This window comes from Branchiostoma lanceolatum, chromosome 4, assembly GCF_035083965.1.
Source record: "Branchiostoma lanceolatum isolate klBraLanc5 chromosome 4, klBraLanc5.hap2, whole genome shotgun sequence".
NCBI lineage: Eukaryota > Metazoa > Chordata > Leptocardii > Amphioxiformes > Branchiostomatidae > Branchiostoma > Branchiostoma lanceolatum.
In genome coordinates, this window is record NC_089725.1 from 33,058,063 (window position 1) to 33,081,112 (window position 23,050).

A 23,050-nucleotide genomic window follows, 5' to 3' on the forward strand; every position below is an offset into this window, starting at 1 on the left:
ATTACATTGGCTTAAAAACCACCATCTTACAAGTCTTCCAACCCAAATGTCTTCAAGGAGCAAATCAAGAAATGGGAATGTCTCAATCGACACCAGCGCTACTCCCGCCACCCGAGGCACGTGCCACTCACCTGTCGGAACCGATCAGTCTGAAGATGCGGCTCTTGTCACAGATTTCCTGCGTCACCTGCAGAGGGAAGGAACAGGGTCAGGTGTGGCATCAATGTGTGTGCCATCAATGTGTGTGGCATCAATGTGTGGCATCAATGTGCGTGGCATCAATGTGTGTGGCATCAATGTGCGTGGCATCAATGTGTGTGGCATCAATGTGTGTGCCATCATTGTGTGTGCCATCAATGTGTGTGCCATCATTGTGTGTGCCATCAATGTGTGTGGCATCAATGTGTGTGGCATCAATGTGTGTGGCATCAATGTGTGTGGCATCAATGTGTGTGGCATCAATGTGCGTGCCATCAATGTGCGTGGCATCAATGTGTGTGGCATCAATGTGTGTGCCATCAATGTGCGTGGCATCAATGTGTGTGGCATCAATGTGTGTGCCATCATTGTGTGTGCCATCAATGTGTGTGCCATCATTGTGTGTGCCATCAATGTGTGTGGCATCAATGTGTGTGGCATCAATGTGTGTGGCATCAATGTGCGTGGCATCAATGTGCGTGGCATCAATGTGCGTGGCATCAATGTGCGTGGCATCAATGTGCGTGGCATCAATGTGCGTGGCATCAATGTGCGTGGCATCAATGTGCGTGGCATCAATGTGCGTGGCATCAATGTGCGTGGCATCAATGTGTGTGCCATCATTGTGTGTGCCATCAATGTGTGTGCCATCAATGTGTGTGCCATCAATGTGTGTGGCATCAATGTGTGTGGCATCAATGTGTGTGGCATCAATGTGTGTGGCATCAATGTGTGTGGCATCAATGTGTGTGGCATCAATGTGTGTGGCATCAATGTGTGTGGCATCAATGTGTGTGGCATCAATGTGTGTGGCATCAATGTGTGTGCCATCAATGTGTGTGGCATCAATGTGTGTGCCATCAATGTGTGTGCCATCAATGTGTGTGCCATCAATGTGTGTGCCATCAATGTGTGTGCCATCAATGTGTGTGCCATCAATGTGTGTGGCATCAATGTGCGTGGCATCATTGTGTGTGCCATCAATGTGTGTGCCATCAATGTGTGTGCCATCAATGTGTGTGCCATCATTGTGTGTGCCATCAATGTGTGTGCCATCAATGTGTGTGCCATCAATGTGTGTGCCATCAATGTGTGTTCCATCACTGTCAAGACTCAAGGTGAGTAAAACACTAGATCTTAATGCGTGGAAGTTGTGTGATTGAAAAGGAAGGAACTCTTGGCTGACAGACTTTCTGACGTCGATGCGTCAAAGCTCAGGACTGACCTCGTTGGCCTTGAAGCTTCTGCCCTGCATCCCGTGTTTGTGGAACGCCAGCACGCTGTCCTGGAGACACACTGCAAACAACATGTAAATAACAACATGTAAATAACAACATCCCGTGTTTGTGGAACGCCAGCACGCTGTCCTGGAGACACACTGCAAACAACATGTAAATAACAACATGTAAATAACAACATCCCGTGTTTGTGGAACGCCAGCACGCTGTCCTGGAGACACACTGCAAACAACATGTAAATAACAACATGTAAATAACAACATCCCGTGTTTGTGGAACACCAGCACGCTGTCCTGGAGACAGACTGCAAACACCTGGACAATAAATAAATAAATAAGTTCGTAAACAACAACAATGCATTAGTGTAACCAATGTCATGGTCACGTCAAGTCTAACAAAGTGCTGTACCTACACAGTCACTGTTTCCCAAAAGTCGTGTGCAGCCTTACCTATGCTCTCTGTATAGAAGTCGAAGTGCAGCCTTACCTATGCTCTCTGTATAGAAGTCATGTGCAGCCTTACCTATGCTCTCTGTATAGAAGTCGTGTGCAGCCCTTACCTATGCTCTCTGTATAGAAGTCGTGTGCAGCCTTACCTATGCTCTCTGTATAGAAGTCGAAGTGCAGCCCTTACCTATGCTTTCTGTATAGAAGTCGAAGTGCAGCCCTACCTATGCTCTCTGTATAGAAGTCGAAGTGCAGCCTTACCTATGCTCTCTGTATAGAAGTCGTGTGCAGCCTTACCTATGCTCTCTGTATAGAAGTCGTGTGCAGCCCTTACCTATGCTCTCTGTATAGAAGTCGTGTGCAGCCTTACCTATGCTCTCTGTATAGAAGTCGAAGTGCAGCCCTTACCTATGCTTTCTGTATAGAAGTCGAAGTGCAGCCCTACCTATGCTCTCTGTATAGAAGTCGAAGTGCAGCCCTACCTATGCTCTCTGTATAGAAGTCGAAGTGCAGCCTTACCTATGCTCTCTGTATAGAAGTCGAAGTGCAGCCCTACCTATGCTCTCTGTATAGAAGTCGAAGTGCAGCCCTTACCTATGCTTTCTGTATAGAAGTCGAAGTGCAGCCCTACCTATGCTCTCTGTATAGAAGTCGAAGTGCAGCCTTACCTATGCTCTCTGTATAGAAGTCGTGTGCAGCCTTACCTATGCTCTCTGTATAGAAGTCGTGTGCAGCCTTACCTATGCTCTCTGTATAGAAGTCGAAGTGCAGCCCTTACCTATGCTTTCTGTATAGAAGTCGAAGTGCAGCCCTACCTATGCTCTCTGTATAGAAGTCGAAGTGCAGCCCTACCTATGCTCTCTGTATAGAAGTCGAAGTGCAGCCTTACCTATGCTCTCTGTATAGAAGTCGAAGTGCAGCCCTACCTATGCTCTCTGTATAGAAGTCGAAGTGCAGCCCTTACCTATGCTTTCTGTATAGAAGTCGAAGTGCAGCCCTACCTATGCTCTCTGTATAGAAGTCGAAGTGCAGCCTTACCTATGCTCTCTGTATAGAAGTCGTGTGCAGCCTTACCTATGCTCTCTGTATAGAAGTCGTGTGCAGCCTTACCTATGCTTTCTGTATAGAAGTCGAAGTGCAGCCCTACCTATGCTCTCTGTATAGAAGTCCAAGTGCAGCCTTACCTATGCTCTCTGTATAGAAGTCGAAGTGCAGCCCTACCTATGCTCTCTGTATAGAAGTCGAAGTGCAGCCTTACCTATGCTCTCTGTATAGAAGTCGTGTGCAGCCTTACCTATGCTTTCTGTATAGAAGTCGAAGTGCAGCCCTACCTATGCTCTCTGTATAGAAGTCGAAGTGCAGCCCTTACCTATGCTTTCTGTATAGAAGTCGAAGTGCAGCCCTACCTATGCTCTCTGTATAGAAGTCGAAGTGCAGCCTTACCTATGCTCTCTGTATAGAAGTCGTGTGCAGCCTTACCTATGCTTTCTGTATAGAAGTCGAAGTGCAGCCCTACCTATGCTCTCTGTATAGAAGTCGAAGTGCAGCCCTTACCTATGCTCTCTGTATAGAAGTCGAAGTGCAGCCTTACCTATGCTCTCTGTATAGAAGTCGTGTGCAGCCTTACCTATGCTTTCTGTATAGAAGTCGTGTGCAGCCTTACCTATGCTTTCTGTATAGAAGTCGAAGTGCAGCCCTACCTATGCTCTCTGTATAGAAGTCGAAGTGCAGCCTTACCTATGCTCTCTGTATAGAAGTCGTGTGCAGCCTTACCTATGCTCTCTGTATAGAAGTCAAAGTGCAGCCTTACCTATGCTCTCTGTATAGAAGTCGAAGTGCAGCCTTACCTATGCTCTCTATATAGAAGTCGAAGCGCAGCCCTACCTATGCTCTCTGTATAGAAGTCGAAGTGCAGCCTTACCTATGCTCTCTATATAGAAGTCGAAGCGCAGCCCTACCTATGCTCTCTGTATAGAAGTCGAAGTGCAGCCCTACCTATGCTCTCTGTATAGAAGTCGAAGTGTAGCCTTACCTATGCTCTCTGTATAGAAGTCGTGTGCAGCCCTTACCTATGCTTTCTGTATAGAAGTCGAAGTGCAGCCTTACCTATGCTCTCTGTATAGAAGTCGTGTGCAGCCTTACCTATGCTCTCTGTATAGAAGTCGTGTGCAGCCCTTACCTATGCTCTCTGTATAGAAGTCGAAGTGCAGCCCTTACCTATGCTTTCTGTATAGAAGTCGAAGTGCAGTTCCGCTGCCAGCTTCTTGCTGGACTTCAGCTTTCCTGACAGGTTCACGATCTTCACCTCTCCTGCAGGACAAACATCAGATGTCAGCAAAAACCCCATTACAGCCTTCTGTTACACAAAACTTGCTCCCCCCAAAACCCTATCACAGCCTTCTTGTACACGAAACTTATACTCACCAAATACCCCATCACAGCCTTCTTCTACGCACAACTTTTACTACCCGAAACCCCACCAGTCTTCTGGTACACAAAATTGTCACTCACCTAAAACCCTATCACAGCCTTCTTATATGCAAAAAAAAATGGTTACCAAAACCCTTTTGAGAACCTCATTACAACAGTTACAGACTTTGTACACACACAGTCATAGTAAAAACACCTGTGAAACAAAGTGCACATTTGGCGTCCTTGGCAAAAATAACAACCTAACACTCCTGCAGTTCCGGTGTCTTTTACCCACAAACCCATTATGTAGGACTAAATAATGCAGCAGGGCGGCACACAGGCTCCACACAGGGCATAAAACATGCATGAGGACAGCATAGGCTCCAAACAGGCTCCACACAGGGCATAAAACATGCATGAGGACAGCATAGGCTTCGCACAGGCTCCACACAGGGCATAAAACATGCATGAGGACAGCATAGGCTCCACACAGGCTCCACACAGGGCATAAAACATGCATGAGGACAGCATAGGCTCCACACAGGCTCCACACAGGGCATAATACATGCATGAGGACAGCATAGGCTTCGCACAGGCTCCACACACAGGCTCTCCCTCTCTCTCTCTCTCTTCACACACACACACACATCCACACACCATTTGCATATCCACAAAATTTCACATTCACACACGGTCTGCACACACACACACACATGTACATGCACACACACACACACACACACACATGCACACACACACACACACACATGCACACACACACACACACACACATGCACACACACACACACATGCACACACACACACACATGTACATGCACACACACACACATATTTCCAGCCTCAGCAGACTTACTGTCGAACGCCACCAGCACCGTGTCCTTCTCCAGCTGCGTCACGTTCACCACATCCAGCTGGTTCTCACCTGAGGAGAACACAGGAAAACACAGGTGAACACCTGAAGTACTAACTTTTTAAGTACCTGTGGAGACACACGGGTACAGGTGAACACCTGAAGTACTAACTTTTTAAGTACCTGTGGAGACACACAGGTACAGGTGAACACCTGAAGTACTAACTTTTTAGTTACCTGTGGAGACACACAGGTACAGGTGAACACCTGAAGTACTAACTTTTTATTTACCTGTGGAGACACACAGGTACAGGTGAACACCTGAAGTACTAACTTTTTAGTTACCTGTGGAGACACACGGGTACAGGTGTACACCTGAAGTACTAACTTTTTAGTTACCTGTGGAGACACACAGGTACAGGTGAACACCTGAAGTACTAACTTTTTAGTTACCTGTGGAGACACACAGGTACAGGTGAACACCTGAAGTACTAACTTTTTAGTTACCTGTGGAGACACACAGGTACAGGTGAACACCTGAAGTACTAACTTTTTAGTTACCTGTGGAGACACACAGGTACAGGTGAACACCTGAAGTACTAACTTTTTAGTTACCTGTGGAGACACCCGGGTACAGGTGTACACCTGAAGTACTAATGTCTTGACATGTTCACCATCTTTCACCGGGTCCGTTCCCCTCCCAATGGAGCCCGCCTGTCTCCGTGAATGCTATCAATTTCACCAGGCTGGTATAATTATAATAAGGCAGCGCATGACAAAGTTTTTTGCACACAACCAAGAGTATCGCCCAGAGGAAGGTGACAGTCACTGAAATATCAGCTCAGATAAAACGCTTGGTTGTTTTAAGAACGTTTTTGCCCAGCTTCCCTGTTTGTTTAATAAGAAGTGACTGATGAACTGAAGGAGAAACTGACTCCCTGTAATAATAGTCCTACCCAGGAGGATGGGGACGAATTTAACCAGTTTCTGCAGGACTGCTACAAGATACACTGGCCCCAGGCTCTTCTACAGGGAACCTTACTCATGCTTCAAACATACACTGGCCCCAGGCTTTTCTACAGGGAACCTTACTCATGCTTCAAACATACACTGGCCCCAGGCTCTTCTACAGGGGACCTTATTCATGCTTCAAACATACACTGGCCCCAGGCTTTTCTACAGGGAACCTTATTCATGCTTCAAACATACACTTGCCCCAGGCTTCTCTACAGGGAACCTTACTCATGCTTCAAACATACACTGGCCCCAGGCTTTTCTACAGGGAACCTTACTCATGCTTCAAACATACACTGGCCCCAGGCTTCTCTACAGGGAACCTTACTCATGCTTCAAACATACACTGGCCCCAGGCTTTTCTACAGGGAACCTAATCATGCTTCAAACATCAAGACTAAAACATTCTGGAGACAAAACTTCTAAAAAACAAGGCCTGATTTCAACAGACAAGTTTCATGCAAACAGCCGAGGAGAGTGCAGTTAGCTACTTCTCCTTGCTGAGAGTTAGGGGGGATAGTAATTATCCGTGATTACTTATCCTTGATTACTTATCCGTGATTACTTATCCGTGACTACTTATCCGTGACTACTTATCTGTGACTACTTATCCGTGATTAGTCTCCTCACCATCAAACAGTGCTGCATGCGTGTGGAGAAGAGAAGTCAGAACAAACAAGAACCCGCCAACACAAGATGGTCTAACTTTTGACTTCTCTACAAGACACTGAGATCACATCAAGTTGAGTTGGAGGGAAGTCTGATCCAACAGGGAAGATTTCATTTGACATGATGACTAGGTTGGCTGTGATAATAATCATCTGACATGCAGCCACACATGCAGCACTTAGCAAAGGCTGCATCTATGAACAACACTTTCCATTGTTGACAGGGTAAATGTGCATTGGACTGAGCCGCGTCCTTACCTGATCCCTGCTCTGTGAACCAACTGGACGACAGGTTCAGGTTCACGGTGTCGAAATGTAACAGGTTCTGGTTCGTTCTGCAGAAAAACAACAACAACAACAACAACATAAACATTGTATCAAACAGGTTCTGGTTCGTTCTGCAGAAAAACAACAACAACAACAACAACATAAACATTGTATTAAACAGGTTCTGGTTCGTTCTGCAGAAAAACAACAACAACAACAACAACATAAACATTGTATTAAACAGGTTCTGGTTCGTTCTGCAGAAAAACAACAACAACAACAACAACATAAACATTGTATTAAACAGGTTCTGGTTCGTTCTGCAGAAAAACAACAACAACAACAACAACATAAACATTGTATTAAACAGGTTCTGGTTCGTTCTGCAGAAAAAAACAAGTAAAACTTAAATATCAATCAAGTATATTATAGAAGGTCAAATGTTCTGGACATCATTCTTGACAGCAGTCACTGTTTCTAAATTTGTAAAAACATTACGAACTTAAGACATTTTAAGCCGAATATTTGCATTACGATGCATATTTCAACCAATATCATAATATACCTTTCAAGGGAAGCGTGTAGTGACATTTAGGGCCTTATTTTACAGTAAAAATCTGATAAATTTTGATTCCTTTGAAACTTAAGTGACCAGACTTTCCAAAAATTTCACTGTCATCTTCAAACGTTTACATTTCCTTGCTGAGGGAAACTTGCTGAGGGAAAGCTGCTGAGGGAAAGTAGATTCAAACGTTACATTTCCTTGCTGAGGGAAAGTTGCTGAGGGAAAGTAGTTTCAAACGTTTATATTTCCTAGCTGAGGGAAAGCTGCTGAGGGAAAGTAGTTTCAAATGTTACATTTCCTTGCTGAGGGAAACTTGCTGAGGGAATGTCGCTGAGGGAAAGTAGTTTCAAACGTTCACATTTCCTTGCTGAGGGAAAGTTGCTGAGGGAAAGTAGTTTCAAACGTTCACATTTCCTTGCTGAGGGAAAGTAGCTTCAGACGTTCACATTTCCTTGCTGAGGGAAAGCTGCTGAGGGAAAGCTGCTGAGGGAAAGTAGTTTCAAACATTTACATTTCCTTGCTGAGGGAAACTTGCTGAGGGACACTTGCTGAGGGAAAGCTGCTGAGGGAAAGTGGCAGCTGAGTGCTGGGGTGGAGATACTTACCCCTTCACTCTGCCAAGTTCAGCACCAAGGTCAGAGCCAGGAAAACATGTCAACATCACTGAACATGACAAACACACCACATCCAGATGCAAGGGGCCATGACATGCAGGGGGGGTGTCTTGTCACCAGTCATGACATGCAGGGAGGTCTCTTGTCACAAACCATGACATGCAGGGGGGGTGTCTTGTCACCAGCCATGACATGCAGGGGGGTCTCTTGTCACAAACCATGACATGCAGGGGGGGGGGGGGTGTCTTGTCACCAGCCATGACATGCAGGGGGGGGGGTGTCTTGTCACCAGCCATGACATGCAGGGGGGGGGGTGTCTTGTCACCAGCCATGACATGCAGGGGGGGGGTGTCTTGTCACCAGCCATGACATGCAGGGGGACAGGTGTTTTGTAACACAAACCATGACATGGCAACATGCACGCAGCAAAACCTGCCATACCGACATGCAAGAGACACATCCTTAAAAACAAGCCGCGACGTGGCGAACCCTGCGATATTAGAACTGTCATGCACAGCTGGGAAGGTGCAGTCTTTTACAAGACATGACAACAAGTACTGAAGTACTGAGGTGAGAGGAGGACTTCACAGGCAAAATCATGCATTTGAACGATAGTCCACAGTCGGGCTTCTAGACTCTTCCCATGTGAAGTGATATCTTCAAAGAGATTCTGGCCAGCCACAATTCATAAGGCTTTAAACAAATTTAATTTTTCACGTCAACACCATTCCCTCAATCATAACATTTAAACGTGTACCACTCACCTCTTACTGACTCCTATAGTGTAACACGGTCTGTGGGGAACTACCCCTTACTGACTCCTATAGTGTAACTGTGGGGAACTACCCCTTACTGACTCCTATAGTGTAACTGTGGGGAACTACCCCTTACTGACTCCTATAGTGTAACTGTGGGGAACTACCCCTTACTGACTCCTATAGTGTAACTGTGGGGAACTACCCCTTACTGACTCCTATAGTGTAACTGTGGGGAACTACCCCTTACTGACTCCTATAGTGTAACTGTGGGGAACTACCCCTTACTGACTCCTATAGTGTAACAGTGAGGAACTCACCCCTTATATACTGACCCCTATAGTGTAACAGTGAGGAACACACCCCTTACAGACTCCTTTAGTGTAATAGTGAGGAACTCACCCCTTACTGACTCCTATAGTGTAACTGTGAGGAACTCACCCCTTACAGACTCCTATAGTGTAACTGTGAGGAACTCACCCCTTACAGACTCCTATAGTGTAACTGTGAGGAACTCACCCCTTACTGACTCCTATAGTGTAACTGTGAGGAACTCACCCCTTACTGACCACTATAGTGTAAGTGAGGAACTACCCCTTACTGACTCCTATAGTGTAACAGTGAGGAACTCACCCCTTACTGACTCCTATAGTGTAACTGTGGGGAACTACCCCTTACTGACTCCTATAGCGTAACTGTGGGGAACTACCCCTTACTGACTCCTATAGTGTAACAGTGAGGAAATCACCCCTTATATACTGACCCCTATAGTGTAACAGTGAGGAACTCACCCCTTATATACTGACTCCTATAGTGTAACAGTGAGGAACTCACCCCTTACAGACTCCTTTAGTGTAATAGTGAGGAACTACCCCTTACTGACTCCTATAGTGTAACTGTGGGGAACTACCCCTTACTGACTCCTATAGTGTAACTGTGGGGAACTACCCCTTACTGACTCCTATAGTGTAACAGTGAGGAACTCACCCCTTATATACTGACCCCTATAGTGTAACAGTGAGGAACACACCCCTTACAGACTCCTTTAGTGTAATAGTGAGGAACTCACCCCTTACTGACTCCTATAGTGTAACTGTGAGGAACTCACCCCTTACAGACTCCTATAGTGTAACTGTGAGGAACTCACCCCTTACTGACTCCTATAGTGTAACAGTGAGGAACTCACCCCTTACTGACTCCTATAGTGTAACTGTGAGGAACTCACCCCTTACTGACTCCTATAGTGTAACTGTGAGGAGCTCTCCTTACTGACTCCTATAGTGTAACAGTGAGGAACTCACCCCTTACTGACCCCTATAGCGTAACTGTGAGGAACTCACCCCTTACTGACTCCTATAGTGTAACTGTGAGGAACTCACCCCTTACTGACTCCTATAGTGTAACTGTGAGGAGCTCTCCTTACTGACTCCTATAGTGTAACTGTGAGGAACTCACCCCTTACTGACCCCTATAGTGTAAGTGAGGAACTACCCCTTACTGACCCCTATAGTGTAACTGTGAGGAACTCACCCCTTACTGACTCCTATAGTGTAACTGTGAGGAGCTCTCCTTACTGACTCCTATAGTGTAATAGTGAGGAACTCACCCCTTACAGACTCCTATAGTGTAACTGTGAGGAACTCACCCCTTACTGACTCCTATAGTGTAACTGTGAGGAACTCACCCCTTACTGACTCCTATAGTGTAACAGTGAGGAACTCACCCCTTACTGACTCCTATAGTGTAACTGTGAGGAACTCACCCCTTACTGACCCCTATAGTGTAAGTGAGGAACTACCCCTTACTGACTCCTATAGTGTAACTGTGAGGAACTCACCCCTTACTGACTCCTATAGTGTAACTGTGAGGAACTCACCCCTTACTGACCCCTATAGTGTAACAGTGAGGAACTCACCCCTTTCTGACCCCTATAGTGTAAGTGAGGAACTCACCCCTTACTGACTCCTATAGTGTAACTGTGAGGAACTCACCCCTTACTGACTCCTATAGTGTAACTGTGAGGAACTCACCCCTTACAGACCCCTATAGCGTAACTGTAAGGAACTCACCCCTTACTGACTCCTATAGTGTAACTGTGAGGAACTCACCCCTTACAGACCCCTATAGTGTAACTGTGAGGAACTCACCCCTTACTGACTCCTATAGTGTAACTGTGAGGAGCTCACCCCTTACTGACTCCTATAGCGTAACTGTGAGGAACTCACCCCTTACTGACTCCTATAGTGTAACAGTGAGGAACTCACCCCTTACTGACTCCTATAGCGTAACTGTGAGGAGCTCATCCCTTATATACTGACTCCTATAGTGTAACTGTGAGGAACTCACCCCTTACTGACCCCTATAGTGTAAGTGAGGAACTCACCCCTTACTGACTCCTATAGTGTAACTGTGAGGAACTCACCCCTTACTGACTCCTATAGCGTAACTGTGAGGAACTCACCCCTTACTGACTCCTATAGCGTAACAGTGAGGAACTCACCCCTTACTGACTCCTATAGCGTAACTGTGAGGAACTCACCCCTTACTGACTCCTATAGCGTAACTGTGAGGCACTCACCACTTACTGACTCCTATAGTGTAACAGTGAGGAACTCACCCCTTACTGACCCCTATAGTGTAACAGTGAGGAACTCACCCCTTACTGACCCCTATAGTGTAACTGTGAGGAACTCACCCCTTACTGACTCCTATAGTGTAACTGTGAGGAACTCACCCCTTACTGACTCCTATAGCGTAACAGTGAGGAACTCACCCCTTACTGACTCCTATAGCGTAACTGTGAGGAACTCACCCCTTACTGACTCCTATAGTGTAACAGTGAGGAACTCACCCCTTACTGACCCCTATAGTGTAACAGTGAGGAACTCACCCCTTACTGACTCCTATAGTGTAACAGTGAGGAACTCACCCCTTACTGACCCCTATAGTGTAACTGTGAGGAACTACCCCCTTACTGACTCCTATAGCGTAACTGTGAGGAACTCACCCCTTACTGACTCCTATAGCGTAACTGTGAGGAACTCACCCCTTACTGACTCCTATAGCGTAACTGTGAGGCACTCACCACTCACTGACTCCTATAGTGTAACAGTGAGGAACTCACCCGTTACTGACCCCTATAGTGTAACAGTGAGGAACTCACCCGTTACTGACCCCTATAGTGTAACAGTGAGGAACTCACCCCTTACTGACTCCTATAGCGTAACTGTGAGGAACTCACCCCTTACTGACTCCTATAGCGTAACTGTGAGGCACTCACCACTTACTGACTCCTATAGTGTAACAGTGAGGAACTCACCCGTTACTGACCCCTATAGTGTAACTGTGAGGAACTCACCCCTTACTGACTCCTATAGTGTAACTGTGAGGCACTCACCCCTTACTGACCCCTATAGTGTAACAGTGAGGAACTCACCCCTTACTGACCCCTATAGTGTAACAGTGAGGAACTCACCCCTTACTGACTCCTATTGTGTAACTGTGAGGAACTCACCCCTTACTGACTCCTATAGTGTAACTGTGAGGCACTCACCCATTACTGACCCCTATAGTGTAACAGTGAGGAACTCACCCCTTACTGACCCCTATAGTGTAACAGTGAGGAACTCACCCCTTACTGACTCCTATAGTGTAACTGTGAGGAGCTCTCCTTACTGACTCCTATAGTGTAACAGTGAGGAACTCACCCCTTACTGACCCCTATAGCGTAACTGTGAGGAACTCACCCCTTACGGACTCCTATAGTGTAACTGTGAGGAACTACCCCTTACTGACTCCTATAGTGCAACAGTGAGGAACTACCCCTTACTGACTCTTATAGGGTAACTGTGAGGAACTCACCCCTTACTGACTCCTATAGTGTAACAGTGAGGAACTCACCCCTTACAGACCCCTATAGCGTAACTGTGAGGAGCTCACCCCTTACTGACCCCTATAGCGTAACTGTGAGGAACTCACCCCTTACTGACTCCTATAGTGTAACTGTGAGGAACTCACCCCTTACTGACTCCTATAGCGTAACTGTGAGGAACTCACCCCTTACTGACTCCTATAGTGTAACAGTGAGGAACTCACCCCTTACTGACTCCTATAGTGTAACTGTGAGGAACTCACCCCTTACAGACTCCTATAGCGTAACTCTGAGTAACTCACCCCTTACAGACTCCTATAGCGTAACTGTGAGGCACTCACCCCTTACTGACCCCTAAAGTGTAACAGTGAGGAACTCACCCCTTACTGACCCCTATAGTGTAACAGTGAGGAACTCACCCCTTACTGACTCCTATAGTGTAACTGTGAGGAACTACCCCTTACTGACTCCTATAGTGCAACAGTGAGGAACTACCCCTTACTGACTCTTATAGGGTAACTGTGAGGAACTCACCCCTTACTGACTCCTATAGTGTAACAGTGAGGAACTCACCCCTTACAGACCCCTATAGCGTAACTGTGAGGAGCTCACCCCTTACTGACCCCTATAGCGTAACTGTGAGGAACTCACCCCTTACTGACTCCTATAGTGTAACTGTGAGGAACTCACCCCTTACTGACTCCTATAGCGTAACTGTGAGGAACTCACCCCTTACTGACTCCTATAGTGTAACAGTGAGGAACTCACCCCTTACTGACTCCTATAGTGTAACTGTGAGGAACTCACCCCTTACAGACTCCTATAGCGTAACTCTGAGTAACTCACCCCTTACAGACCCCTATAGCGTAACTGTGAGGAACTCACCCCTTACTGACCCCTATAGTGTAACAGTGAGGAACTACCCCCTTACTGACTCCTATAGTGTAACTGTGAGGAACTCACCCCTTACTGACTCCTATAGCGTAACTGTGAGGAACTCACCCCTTACTGACTCCTATAGTGTAACAGTGAGGAACTCACCCCTTACTGACCCCTATAGCGTAACTGTGAGGAACTCACCCCTTACTGACTCCTACAGTGCAACAGTGAGGAACTACCCCTTACTGACTCTTATAGGGTAACTGTGAGGAACTCACCCCTTACTGACTCCTATAGTGTAACAGTGAGGAACTCACCCCTTACTGACCCCTATAGTGTAACTGTGAGGAACTCACCCCTTACTGACCCCTATAGCGTAACTGTGAGGAACTCACCCCTTACTGACTCCTACAGTGCAACAGTGAGGAACTACCCCTTACTGACTCTTATAGGGTAACTGTGAGGAACTCACCCCTTACTGACTCCTATAGTGTAACAGTGAGGAACTCACCCCTTACTGACCCCTATAGCGTAACTGTGAGGAACTCACCCCTTACTGACTCCTACAGTGCAACAGTGAGGAACTACCCCTTACTGACTCTTATAGGGTAACTGTGAGGAACTCACCCCTTACTGACTCCTATAGTGTAACTGTGAGGAACTCACCCCTTACAGACCCCTATAGCGTAACTGTGAGGAACTCACCCCTTACTGACTCCTATAGTGTAACAGTGAGGAACTCACCCCTTACTGACTCCTATAGCGTAACTGTGAGGAACTCACCCCTTACTGACTCCTATAGTGTAACAGTGAGGAACTCACCCCTTACTGACTCCTATAGCGTAACTGTGAGGAACTCACCCCTTACTGACCCCTATAGCGTAACTGTGAGGAACTCACCCCTTACCGACCCCTATAGCGTAACTGTGAGGAACTCACCCCTTACTGACTCCTATAGCGTAACTGTGAGGAACTCACCCCTTACAGACCCCTATAGCGTAACTGTGAGGAACTCACCCCTTACTGACCCCTATAGCGTAACTGTGAGGAACTCACCCCTTACTGACTCCTATAGTGTAACTGTGAGGAACTCACCCCTTACCGACCCCTATAGCGTAACTGTGAGGAACTCACCCCTTACTGACTCCTATAGTGTAACTGTGAGGAGCTCTCCTTACTGACTCCTATAGCGTAACTGTGAGGAACTCACCCCTTACTGACCCCTATAGCGTAACTGTGAGGAACTCACCCCTTACTGACTCCTATGCAGACCAGCGGGTACTCTGCGATGGGGGTGACCAGCATCTCGAAGACCCTCAGCGGCTGTGGAATCGCGAACTCGCAGTGCTGCGGAATATAAGGGGGGAGCTGTGCTGTGGCATGAGGTGATCTGTTTCGCACTCCACAGTACAGGTTACTACAGAGTTATGATTACCACGGCAACTGATCTGTAATGACACTTTTTTTACTCTTTCTCAGAGGTTACCATGGCAACTGCGTGGCCTCTATTGACAGAATTTGTCTTCAAGTAACAAAGTTCAGTTTTCAATGCTAAAAATAAGAACACTAAAGAACGGACAATTATGCAAGAAACTTAAGTTTCATCTCTTTGCACAAATCAGTGATCAGCTGTTCACCAAACCATGATGCCCCTGCTGCATATGTTTAGACAATAGAACCTGCTGTGTAAATGATACATTAAACTTAACATGCTGATGTAGTCACATTCTTCTAAGTTGGCATACTACATTTAGTTCTATCCACTTGCTTGTTTGTTTGTTTGTATAGTTGTAAAAGGCCTTCCAAAAGTCAATCTACTTTAACTTTGTTGTATCAAATGTGCTGTGTCTGTGATGTGCCGGTGTCTGTGATGTGCCGGTGTCTGTGATGTGCCGGTGTCTGTGTAGCTAACATGTGCTGTGTCTGTGATGTGCCGGTGTCTGTGTAGCTAACATGTGCTGTGTCTGTGATGTGCTGTGTCTGTGTAGCTAACATGTGCTGTGTCTGTGATGTGCCGGTGTCTGTGTAGCTAACATGTGCTGTGTCTGTGATGTGCCGGTGTCTGTGATGTGCCGGTGTCTGTGATGTGCCGGTGTCTGTGTAGCTAACATGTGCTGTGTCTGTGATGTGCCGGTGTCTGTGTAGCTAACATGTGCTGTGTCTGTGATGTGCCGGTGTCTGTGATGTGCCGGTGTCTGTGTAGCTAACATGTGCTGTGTCTGTGATGTGCCGGTGTCTGTGATGTGCTGGTGTCTGTGATGTGCCGGTGTCTGTGATGTGCCGGTGTCTGTGTAGCTAACATGTGCTGTGTCTGTGATGTGCCGGTGTCTGTGATGTGCCGGTGTCTGTGTAGCTAACATGTGCTGTGTCTGTGATGTGCCGGTGTCTGTGTAGCTAACATGTGCTGTGTCTGTGATGTGCCGGTGTCTGTGTAGCTAACATGTGCTGTGTCTGTGATGTGACAGTGTCTGTGTAGCTAACATGTGCTGTGTCTGTGATGTGCTGGTGTCTGTGACGTGCCGGTGTCTGTGACGTGCCGGTGTCTGTGTAGCTAACATGTGCTGTGTCTGTGACGTGCCGGTGTCTGTGTAGCTCACATGTGCTGTGTCTGTGATGTGACAGTGTCTGTGTAGCTAACATGTGCTGTGTCTGTGATGTGCCGGTGTCTGTGTAGCTAACATGTGCTGTGTCTGTGATGTGCCGGTGTCTGTGTAGCTAACATGTGCTGTGTCTGTGATGTGCTGGTGTCTGTGTAGCTAACATGTGCTGTGTCTGTGATGTGCCGGTGTCTGTGTAGCTAACATGTGCTGTGTCTGTGATGTGACAGTGTCTGTGTAGCTAACATGTGCTGTGTCTGTGATGTGCCGGTGTCTGTGTAGCTAACATGTGCTGTGTCTGTGATGTGCCGGTGTCTGTGTAGCTAACATGTGCTGTGTCTGTAATGTGCCGGTGTCTGTGTAGCTAACATGTGCTGTGTCTGTGATGTGCCGGTGTCTGTGTAGCTAACATGTGCTGTGTCTGTGATGTGACAGTGTCTGTGTAGCTAACATGTGCTGTGTCTGTGATGTGCCGGTGTCTGTGTAGCTAACATGTGCTGTGTCTGTGATGTGCCGGTGTCTGTGTAGCTAACATGTGCTGTGTCTGTGATGTGACAGTGTCTGTGTAGCTAACATGTGCTGTGTCTGTGCTGTGCCGGTGTCTGTGTAGCTAACATGTGCTGTGTCTGTGATGTGACAGTGTCTGTGTAGCTAACATGTGCTGTGTCTGTGATGTGCCGGTGTCTGTGTAGCTAACATGTGCTGTGTCTGTGATGTGCCGGTGTCTGTGTAGCTAACATGTGCTGTGTCTGTGATGTGACAGTGTCTGTGTAGCTAACATGTGCTGTGTCTGTGATGTGCCGGTGTCTGTGTAGCTAACATGTGCTGTGTCTGTGATGTGCCGGTGTCTGTGTAGCTAACATGTGCTGTGTCTGTGATGTGCTGGTGTCTGTGTAGCTAACATGTGCTGTGTCTGTGATGTGCCGGTGTCTGTGTAGCTAACATGTGCTGTGTCTGTGATGTGACGGTGTCTGTGTAGCTAACATGTGCTGTGTCTGTGATGTGCCGGTGTCTGTGTAGCTAACATGTGCTGTGTCTGTGATGTGACAGTGTCTGTGTAGCTAACATGTGCTGTGTCTGTGATGTGCCGGTGTCTGTGTAGCTAACATGTGCTGTGTCTGTGATGTGCCGGTGTCTGTGTAGCTAACATGTGCTGTGTCTGTGCTGTGCCGGTGTCTGTGTAGCTAACATGTGCTGTGTCTGTGATGTGCCGGTGTCTGTGTAGCTAACATGTGCTGTGTCTGTGATGTGACAGTGTCTGTGTAGCTAACATGTGCTGTGTCTGTGATGTGCCTGTGTCTGTGTAGCTAACATGTGCTGTGTCTGTGATGTGCCTGTGTCTGTGTAGCTAACATGTGCTGTGTCTGTGATGTGACAGTGTCTGTGATGTGCCGGTGTCTGTGTAGCTAACATGTGCTGTGTCTGTGATGTGACAGTGTCTGTGTAGCTAACATGTGCTGTGTCTGTGATGTGCCGGTGTCTGTGTAGCTAACATGTGCTGTGTCTGTGATGTGACAGTGTCTGTGTAGCTAACATGTGCTGTGTCTGTGATGTGCTGGTGTCTGTGTAGCTAACATGTGTTGTGTCTGTGATGTGCTGGTGTCTGTGACGTGCCGGTGTCTGTGACGTGCCGGTGTCTGTGTAGCTAACATGTGCTGTGTCTGTGACGTGCCGGTGTCTGTGTAGCTCACATGTGCTGTGTCTGTGATGTGCCGGTGTCTGTGTAGCTAACATGTGCTGTGTCTGTGATGTGCCGGTGTCTGTGTAGCTAACATGTGCTGTGTCTGTGATGTGCTGGTGTCTGTGTAGCTAACATGTGCTGTGTCTGTGATGTGCCGGTGTCTGTGTAGCTAACATGTGCTGTGTCTGTGATGTGACAGTGTCTGTGTAGCTAACATGTGCTGTGTCTGTGATGTGCCGGTGTCTGTGTAGCTAACATGTGCTGTGTCTGTGCTGTGCCGGTGTCTGTGTAGCTAACATGTGCTGTGTCTGTGATGTGCCGGTGTCTGTGTAGCTAACATGTGCTGTGTCTGTGATGTGCCGGTGTCTGTGTAGCTAACATGTGCTGTGTCTGTGATGTGACAGTGTCTGTGTAGCTAACATGTGCTGTGTCTGTGATGTGCCGGTGTCTGTGTAGCTAACATGTGCTGTGTCTGTGATGTGCCGGTGTCTGTGTAGCTAACATGTGCTGTGTCTGTGATGTGCCGGTGTCTGTGTAGCTACATGTGCTGTGTCTGTGATGTGCCGGTGTCTGTGATGTGCCGGTGTCTGTGTAGCTAACATGTGCTGTGTCTGTGATGTGCCGGTGTCTGTGTAGCTAACATGTGCTGTGTCTGTGCTGTGCCGGTGTCTGTGTAGCTAACATGTGCTGTGTCTGTGATGTGCCGGTGTCTGTGATGTGCCGGTGTCTGTGATGTGCCGGTGTCTGTGTAGCTAACATGTGCTGTGTCTGTGATGTGCCGGTGTCTGTGTAGCTAACATGTGCTGTGTCTGTGATGTGCCGGTGTCTGTGATGTGCCGGTGTCTGTGATGTGCCGGTGTCTGTGTAGCTAACATGTGCTGTGTCTGTGATGTGCCGGTGTCTGTGTAGCTAACATGTGCTGTGTCTGTGATGTGCCGGTGTCTGTGTAGCTAACATGTGCTGTGTCTGTGATGTGCCGGTGTCTGTGTAGCTAACATGTGCTGTGTCTGTGATGTGACAGTGTCTGTGTAGCTAACATGTGCTGTGTCTGTGATGTGCCGGTGTCTGTGTAGCTAACATGTGCTGTGTCTGTGATGTGCCGGTGTCTGTGTAGCTAACATGTGCTGTGTCTGTGATGTGCCGGTGTCTGTGTAGCTACATGTGCTGTGTCTGTGATGTGCTGGTGTCTGTGATGTGACAGTGTCTGTGTAGCTAACATGTGCTGTGTCTGTGATGTGACAGTGTCTGTGTAGCTAACATGTGCTGTGTCTGTGATGTGCCGGTGTCTGTGTAGCTAACATGTGCTGTGTCTGTGATGTGACAGTGTCTGTGTAGCTAACATGTGCTGTGTCTGTGATGTGCTGGTGTCTGTGATGTGACAGTGTCTGTGTAGCTAACATGTGCTGTGTCTGTGCTGTGCCGGTGTCTGTGTAGCTAACATGTGCTGTGTCTGTGATGTGCCGGTGTCTGTGATGTGCCGGTGTCTGTGATGTGCCGGTGTCTGTGTAGCTAACATGTGCTGTGTCTGTGCTGTGCCGGTGTCTGTGTAGCTAACATGTGCTGTGTCTGTGCTGTGCCGGTGTCTGTGTAGCTAACATGTGCTGTGTCTGTGATGTGCCGGTGTCTGTGATGTGTCGGTGTCTGTGATGTGCCGGTGTCTGTGTAGCTAACATGTGCTGTGTCTGTGATGTGCCGGTGTCTGTGTAGCTAACATGTGCTGTGTCTGTGATGTGCCGGTGTCTGTGATGTGCCGGTGTCTGTGATGTGCCGGTGTCTGTGTAGCTAACATGTGCTGTGTCTGTGATGTGCCGGTGTCTGTGTAGCTAACATGTGCTGTGTCTGTGATGTGCCGGTGTCTGTGTAGCTAACATGTGCTGTGTCTGTGATGTGCCGGTGTCTGTGATGTGCCGGTGTCTGTGATGTGCCGGTGTCTGTGTAGCTAACATGTGCTGTGTCTGTGATGTGCCGGTGTCTGTGATGTGCCGGTGTCTGTGATGTGCCGGTGTCTGTGTAGCTAACATGTGCTGTGTCTGTGATGTGCCGGTGTCTGTGTAGCTAACATGTGCTGTGTCTGTGATGTGCCGGTGTCTGTGCCTTACCTTAACTAACATGAACTTCTGCATGGGCTCGTACCACTGGTACAGCACCACGCCGTTTGGTACCGCTGTGCACAGGTACTTGTGCCCGTTGTAGGGATTCCGAACTGAAACAGGAAGTGATGCAACAGGAAGTGATGCAACAGGAAGTGATGCAATCTGTTTGTACCCCATGACCAGAAACATCCTGTACCTAGTGTTACCATGGGAACTACTCTCATCTCCCAAATAAACATACCCCCCGGAATAAACATACCCCCTGGAAAAATCTTCAAAATCTAATAAACGTACCCCCCGGAATAAACATACCCCCCGGAAATGAACCAAATTTTCAGATAAACTGTGTCCATGCTACTTCCGTCCGAGGGAAAAATGATAAGCAGGTAGCTGTAGGTTCTCTTTATTCATTTATGCCTGTCTGAGGACCATACCTGTAAAGTTTATAGATATTGAACAGAATAACTGAACACATCTTGCTCAAATTGTAATCTTCGTTGCCGCTTCAAAAAAATATATAGTAGCCATGTTGAAAAATTGGGTCAACATTTAGACCATGAACAGAAAATTACAATATCCTGAAGATATGGTCATCACAGGTAAAGTTCTTCACTTATTTGTAAAAGCCATAGAAGAATTATGACAATGTATACGATGTAACTTTTTTCTTCCCAACTTGCCATTTATCTTCTATGCATAGAAACATAGATTTGTAAACATAACATGCCACAAACTATTGTGTTGTGTCAAGGACATAATCATATGATATCAAGGACAATATCATATAATGTTCTGGTTTTTGTTGTTGCAATCCAAATAATTTGAAATTCAGAAATTACTCTTGTAAGTAGAAAAAAAACATTCATTTTGAGAAACTAAATTGTCAACAAATTTGTGAGAAACCTCAGGCTTACGATGTTGCCACATTTTAACCACAGGGTTCTCATGTTACACTTGAAAGAGTGAGTCAGACAGTAGCTGGCGCCGAAGACAGAAAGGGGCGGGGCTAACAAAGCTACATCGATGTTCTTAGAAAACTGCAACATTCTTTCTGTGGAGGGGTGATCTTTTTAAAGCATTTTTAAGTGATAATAACGGTGACTAGATTGCAATTCAATTTCATGAATAGACTTTAATATTGAAAGTTTCTTTGTAAAAATGCAAAACATATTTCTGACTAAGGCAAAGAAGTTTTATTTGTAGATCAAAAAGAGTTGTTTCCCCTTCCTCGACGTGAGCTCTTCCATGACAAAACTTTCCCATCAGAGTCACGTCCTGCGTTATTGTCACAGTGGCGATTTTCCAAGCGCTAAGTTTTCCTGTTTGTGGTAGGATTGAAATGTTTTGATATATTTTGAAAGACATTATACAATTTTTTATGTTAAGACAGATTTTTCGTGGTGTTGTTTTTATATTTTCATTTTGGGAAAGACTGTATCTCACGTGAGTAGAGAAATTTACATGCGTTAAATGTTACTGTGCGCCGCTGACATGTTTCTTTTCTGATCAGCGTGCTTTGGTTTACGATGTAAACAGAGACTGTCAAAGTTGTTTTTAAACAAGGATTGCATTTCAAAACGTCAGTGTGGCGTCTTATTTTCTCCCAACAACATAGACTTAGTAGTGTCCATAGAGATAGACCGATACATTACGAGTTCCGCCAGGAAAATTTCACAAAGGCCGGGTCATAGCGGCCTCTGTAGCGGCCGGGATATCAACGCCGCATGGTTGAAAAATAGCGAATTATGAGCAAAAATGCCGGGGAATTATGGGCAGGAAAACCCAAACTTTAAATTTCAAGGGGATCCTAGGTTAGCAAAACTTTGATTTTCAAAAAACAATAAACGTACCGTCCAAAATAAGAACGTACTGGGTGGATTTTGAGGCTGAAAAAAATAAACGTACCGGTACGTTTATTTGGGAGATGAGAGTACTATGATAGACATGTAATGGGTGTAATATTCTCCAATCCTACAGTATACAAACAACTGCTAAGATTTCCCCATGTTACAGCCACACATGCTTAACTCTCATAACTCAACTCCTGCAACCTGCAGGTAAATCTCAACTCCTGCAACCCTAACCCAACCCAACCTGCAGGTAAATCTCAACTCCTGCAGCCCTAACCCTAACCCAACCTGCAGGTAAATCTCAACTCCTGCAACCCTAACCCTAACCCAACCTGCAGGTAAATCTCAACTCCTGCAACCCTAACCCAACCCAACCTGCAGGTAAATCTCAACTCCTGCAACCCTAACCCTAACCCAACCTGCAGGTAAATCTCAACTCCTGCAACCCTAACCCTAACCCAACCTGCAGGTAAATCTCAACTCCTGCAACCCTAACCCTAACCCAACCTGCAGGTAAATCTCAACTCCTGCAACCTTAACCCTAACCCAACCTGCAGGTAAATCACAGAAAGGAGACTCACCAACACAGCACCTGAGGCAGCCTTTGGTATCTGGCAACTTGGTAGAAATTGCATATTTTCTGCAAAGAAAAACAAACCCTCTTGTGGTTGTCATATACATGTAAGATGACAATAATATACTTAGCGAAATTTACACAAAAACTGGGGAAAAATTACAGTCCAAATCATAGTTTACACCTGGATGCCCCTCACTTATGGGTCTTTTGGGTTACCTGGGTTGTGTGTGTGGGAGGGATGTTATGTGTTACCTGGGTTGTGTGTGTGTGTGGGGGGATGTTATGGGTTACCTGGGTTGTGTGTGTGTGTGTGTGTGGATATTATGGGTTACCTGGGTTGTGTGTGTGGGGGGGATGTTATGGGTTACCTGGGTTGTGTGTGTGTGTGTGGGGGGGTGTTATGGGTTACCTGGGTTGTGTGTGTGTGGGGGGTGTTATGGGTTACCTGGGTTGG

At 46.7% G+C, this 23,050-nt stretch overlaps 1 protein-coding gene across 13 annotated transcripts in view; it reads right to left on the minus strand.

Annotated features, from left to right (window-relative positions):
- The window catches only part of LOC136434109 (mitogen-activated protein kinase kinase kinase kinase 3-like), a 61,508-nt gene that overhangs the window by 1,283 nt on the left and 37,175 nt on the right, over nucleotides 1-23,050 (minus strand). For 8 of the 13 annotated variants that reach the window (XM_066426864.1, XM_066426868.1, XM_066426862.1 and 5 more), the window contains 9 exons: nucleotides 22,601-22,659; nucleotides 20,176-20,279; nucleotides 15,048-15,166; nucleotides 7,106-7,182; nucleotides 6,810-6,821; nucleotides 5,169-5,237; nucleotides 4,100-4,192; nucleotides 1,424-1,494; nucleotides 132-187 (listed from right to left, as the gene is read on the minus strand). In XM_066426864.1, the coding sequence (XP_066282961.1) occupies nucleotides 132-187; nucleotides 1,424-1,494; nucleotides 4,100-4,192; nucleotides 5,169-5,237; nucleotides 6,810-6,821; nucleotides 7,106-7,182; nucleotides 15,048-15,166; nucleotides 20,176-20,279; nucleotides 22,601-22,659 (660 nt within the window). The remainder of the gene's footprint in view (nucleotides 1-131; nucleotides 188-1,423; nucleotides 1,495-4,099; nucleotides 4,193-5,168; nucleotides 5,238-6,809; nucleotides 6,822-7,105; nucleotides 7,183-15,047; nucleotides 15,167-20,175; nucleotides 20,280-22,600; nucleotides 22,660-23,050) is intronic. The other 5 variants (XM_066426860.1, XM_066426870.1, XM_066426871.1 and 2 more) reach the window with 3 other exon arrangements.